We start from the raw sequence: 5,322 nt of genomic DNA, 5'->3' as shown, positions 1-5,322 counted from the left end.
AAGCCCAAATACCTAACTTGCGATCGACAGAACTCGCACTTCTCCGGATTGATGACTAATCCGGCCTCTGTAACCTTTCCTAACACACGCTCTAACCAGATCAAGTGTTTTTCAAAAGTGGACGTAACGATGACGATATCGTCCAGATACGCGAAGGCGTGTGGTTCCATCTCTGGTTCTATTAACTTATCTAAAAGGCGCTGGAAGGTAGCCGGCGCGCCGGTCAATCCGTACGGCATCCTAGTAAAGTGGTACAATCCTTTACCCGGCACCCAAAACGCTGTGATCTCCTTACTATCTTTAGCGAGCGGAATTTGGAAATAAGCCTGGCTTAGATCCAGAGTCGAAATATATTTCGCGGCTCTCAACTTATCAAGGATGCCCGTCATATTCGGGAGAGGATATGCATCCTTTTTCGAGATCTGATTTACTTTCCGGAAATCTAAGCAGAACCGATACTTTCCGCTAGGCTTTTTGACCATTCACTCTCCGAGGGCTTGATCACCCCGGCCTCTAACATCTCATCGACCTCCTGCCTAATGGCTTCCTGCACTTTGGGAGAGACCAAATAGCAACGCTGGCGGATAGGCGCGTGCTGCCCTACATCGATATGATGTTCTGCTAATCCAGTGACTCCCAAGTTAAGCGACTCGGTCGGCAACCTATCTTTTAGAAAATTCTCTAACTGCCCCGATTGGTGCGAAGTGAGTTCAGATAGGCCGCTACACGCGTAGTCGCTTGCATCGGCATGCCTCACGAATCGATACTGCGCGCTCGGCTCGGCAGCCAAGTGCCACATCTCCTTCGATAAATCTACCACGAACTCAAATCGTCGCAAAAAGTCGATCCCGAGGATACACGGAACCGGCAACTGCGACCACAGACACGCGTGAAGACGATGCTCAGTGCCTTGTAACCGAATTGACACGTCGACTGCTTCGTCTAAACGGGCTAGCTCTCTCCCGGCGATTCTAATGTGGGCCCCCGGTCTCCTCTCGATAGGCAGCCCCAGACGCTCTATGATTCGCCTTCCCTCGACTCCTAATATTGTTCGCCCCAACCCGGAGTCCACCAACGCCAACAAAAAGTGTCCATTGATCGCGATCCTAATGTAGGGCAAGCTGGAGGGCCTCGCTCTCGCGAAGAGCGTTTAGGCCTCTCCCACTCGTCCCCCCTGATCTCCTAACCCGCGGGATGTCCCCTCGCTCCCCGGGTCGCGACCTCCCGCCTCAATGACTCCCGGCCTCGTTTCACGAGCATCCTGGACAGTCCCGCACCGAAACGCCTAGCTTCCCACACCGATAACAATGGAGTTTCGGCGGCTGTGGACAACTCCTAGCGAGGTGCCCCGCTTCCGAGTAGTTCCAACAGCGCGCTCCCCGCGACTCCCCGCACCGGCTCACCGTCACTCGAAGGGTTACGTCTGCCCCCGGCCTGGCCCGGGACCGCCGCGGCTGATTTCGATGTTGACGACCGTCCGCGTGAAGGAAGGCCAAAAACCTTCGAAGACGCTGAATTGGAGGCATTGCTCGATGAGGATCCGTGCCAAACGCAAGAACAGTTTGCTTCAGCATTAGGAGTTACCCGCCAAGCCATTTCCAAGCGATTGCATGCGTTGGGAATGATTCAAAAGCAAGGAACTTGGGTTCCTTATGATTTGAAGCCAAGGGACTATGAGCGTCGTTTTCTCGCCTGTGAGCAACTGCTCCAGCGGCAAAAAAGGAAGGGTTTTCTTCAACGCATCGTGACGTGTGATGAAAAATGGATTTATTCACAGCAACCCAAAGAAAAGAAAGTCATGGGGACTGCCCGGTCATGCTTCTACGTCGTCGGCTCGGCCGAATATTCACGCTGCGAAGGCTATGCTGTGTATTTGGTGGGACCAGGTCGGTATTATTTATTATGAGCTGTTGAAACCGAACGAAACCATCACTGGGGAATGGTATCGAATTCAATTGATGCGATTGAGCCAAGCACTGCGCGAAAAACGGCCACAATACGAGCAGAGGCACGAAAAAGTGATTCTACTGCATGACAACGCTCGGCCTCATGTTGCCAAACCCGTTAAAACCTGCTTGGCAACGCTCAAATGGGAAGTCCTACCCCACCCGTAATATTCCCCAGATATTACGCCGTCCGATTATTACTTGTTCCGTTCGATGGCACATGGTCTGGCTGATCAGCAGTTCCGCTCATATGAAGACATCAAAAAATGGCTTGATTCGTGGATAGTCTCACAAGACAAACGCTTTTACTGTAACGGTATTCAAACTCTGCAAAAAAGATGGGAAAAAGTTGTAGCTAGCGATGGGCAATACTTTGAATGATTCATTTGTAACCATTTTTTCACAATAAAGTTGCATTTTCATAAAAAAAAAAAAAAAAACAGCGAGAACTTAGTTGCGCACCTAATATTTTTGGATGCTTGATTATTCGGGATATATTCATTTAATGTACGCGACGATGACGAGCTCGCAATTCGGTTTAGTAACATTTCTAACGAAGATATAAGATAAGTTCTTTGTGTTGTAAAGTACGAACATTTTTACGCACGTGCTAGTTAAAAAGTTAATAATAAGTATGTACGTATGCACGCGTATGCGGGTGTAATTATATATGTATTAAAATAATACAAAATTACTTATATTAAAATCAAAGACGCTTTGCGGAAGCGGAGCGTCGTGGACAGCGGCGTCGTGGACAGCGGCGTCGTGGACAGCGGCGTCGCGGACAGCCGCGTCATGGACAACGGCGTCGTGCGAAGCTGCGACATAGTGTGCGGCACCGTGCGATGCGATGTTGTGCGGAACGGCGTTGTGCGAAACAACAACGTGCGGAGCTGCGACGTGGAGTGCGGCGCCGTGCGATGCGACATTTGGTGGAATAGCTTCATGCGAAGCTGCATCCTCAGAATCTCTACTCATTAAATTTAAATTAATTTGTAGAAATTTTTTTTCTAGTGCTTTTTGAAAATTTAAAATGTTAATTAAATAAATATTTATAAATATAAAAATTATCGTGAGCACACTTCGTACTTACATCTTCCTCGTCCGTTGCGTTGCAACATACTGCAGTAATGTAGAGAAATCTTTTGTTTTATAAAAGACAGTGTCTGTACACTCAGTTATAAAATGATTAATACATTCTTCATATACAGTCAACTAAAACATTTTATACTTTTGATTATATATTTATATATCATAATGAATAAAAAATTGTGCGCGCATACTTACGTTCATTTATAATATAATCATATTAATTTAAATTATACTTTCTAGTTTTACATAATAATAAAGGAGGTAGAAGGACGCTATATGTATATATATTTAAACTTTATATATATATATATATATTGTTGCACTCGCGAGTCGAGAACGTCGCACTCGCGGACGCAAAGGAAATAAACAACTTGTTATAGAAAAAAAAAGAACTGTAATGTGAAAACTAGATTCTCGACAGAGTCACACGTCTGGCTCGCGCGTTAGCCGTTTCACAACTCTCTCTCTCAGCTGTTGTTTGTCAACCGCTCCATGACAACCGTACTCCGGCTCAGGACTCGCATGCATCCTGAACGCCGTGAATGTTCCGCATGCAACACTGCTTCCCCTCTCCAAAAAGGTTGTCGTCCCGACAATTCTACTGGTTCATTTGGCTCTTCCTTTGTTAGCTTCTTCTTATCTAAAATGATTTCCAGGGTTTCCCTGACGACTTCTTGCTCTACCCTGAACTGCTGTTACAGGTTACCGAGCGTCGCTCAGATCCCAATCATCCTTTTGATAAGCACCGAACTCTTCAGCCTCACAAACGCGTCTTCGGTCTAGGGTGGGGAATCTTTTGTGGACCCAACGCTCTCATCAGAGAGCAACCCAGGTCCCCACCTTGGCATTCGCCTTGATCAAATATCAGCCCCGTGGAAAAAACCACGAATCAAAAACCACGGGAAAGGTGGTCTTCAAAAAAAAAAAAAAAAAACTTCTCACTTTTCATTTTCGTATTTTCTTCAATAAACTTTCCTTTAACAAAACAAACGAACAAGAAAGAGTGTAACTTTCATAAAGAAAACATTATCCATTATAAACCCCACAGTCCGGATGTCTTCAGTCGGTTGATTCTAATTCTTTATTCTTTCCTTAAAAGTAGCTGATCTATCTGCATGTACAATTTTTTTCTTATGTTTTAACGTCTTTTGAATAAAATAAACCATATCACTTAATTTCCTAACAACTTTATAAGGACCTTCCCAATTACTCTGAAGTTTAGGAGCCTGGCCCTTAACACGACGTGGATTAAACAACCACACTTTTCCTCCTATAGCAAAATTAATATCCCTAGCCTTTTTATCATAAGCAGATTTAATCTTCTCAGACTTAATTGAAAGAAAATTCCGAGCCGTCCTATGAACCAAATCTAATCCTTTCCTTAATTTAGAAACAAAAGACTCCTCCGAAGAAAACTCATTTTCTTCATCAGGAACCTTTCTTCAAAGAAAATCTAAAGGACTTGTTGGCTCTCTTGCAACATATAATTACACAATACCGACGATCGGTAATTTATTACCGATATTATATACCAACATTTAATTTTTTTACCAACATATATATGTATATATTTTTTTACATAATTTTTACTGTCACATTTACATAATATCGATGATCGGTAATTACCGATATTATATAATTTTTTCTATAGATGATTTTCGATAGATGATTTTACCGATCTGCGGCGGTTTCTGCGGCAGACTTTGCGGCGGATTTTGCGGTGGTCTGCTCGGCGCCGAGGCCTGGCATGTCGTCGTCTGGAACAGTGTGTCGTGGAATCACGGTCGAAGCCCGACGCGCTCTCCTCTGAGTTCGATCGACGGCCGAAACCCGGCACGTCGTCGTCTGGAACGGTGTGTCGTGGAGTCACGGTCGAAACCCGACGCGCTCTCCTCTGAGTTCGATCGACGGCCGAAACCCGGCACGTCGTCGTCTGGAACGGTGTGTCGTGGAGTCACGGTCGAAACCCGACGCGCTCTCCTCTGAGTTCGATCGACGGCCGAAACCCGGCACGTCGTCGTCTGGAACGGTGTGTCGTGGAGTCACGGTCGAAACCCGACGCGCTCTCCTCTGAGTTCGATCGACGGCCGAAACCCGGCACGTCGTCGTCTGGAACGGTGTGTCGTGGAGTCACGGTCGAAACCCGACGCGCTCTCCTCTGAGTTCGATCGACGGCCGAAACCCGGCACGTCGTCGTCTGGAACGGTGTGTCGTGGAGTCACGGTCGAAACCCGACGCGCTCTCCTCTGAGTTCGATCGACGGCCGAAACCCGGCACGTCGTCG

General features: G+C 46.4%; 1 protein-coding gene across 1 annotated transcript; it reads right to left on the bottom strand.

Annotated features, from left to right (window-relative positions):
- Positions 1-442: 442 nt before the first annotated feature.
- On the bottom strand, positions 443-799 carry LOC116853501. Its single transcript, XM_032834633.1, has one exon. The coding sequence runs from the start codon at positions 797-799 to the stop codon at positions 443-445; it is 357 nt and encodes a 118-aa protein (XP_032690524.1).
- Positions 800-5,322: the final 4,523 nt, after the last annotated feature.

This window comes from Odontomachus brunneus, unplaced genomic scaffold (genome assembly GCF_010583005.1).
Source record: "Odontomachus brunneus isolate Ranch 3 - 2012 unplaced genomic scaffold, Obru_v1 Obru_scaffold_339, whole genome shotgun sequence".
In the NCBI taxonomy this organism is placed as follows: domain Eukaryota; kingdom Metazoa; phylum Arthropoda; class Insecta; order Hymenoptera; family Formicidae; genus Odontomachus; species Odontomachus brunneus.
Note: the sequence above shows the minus strand (reverse complement) of the source record. Positions and strands in the feature narration are given on the sequence as shown.

What these genes read in the sequence shown, in the direction of transcription:
- LOC116853501 (XM_032834633.1), bottom strand. Translation starts at nt 799, where the DNA reads ATGTGGCACTTGGCTGCCGAGCCGAGCGCGCAGTATCGATTCGTGAGG.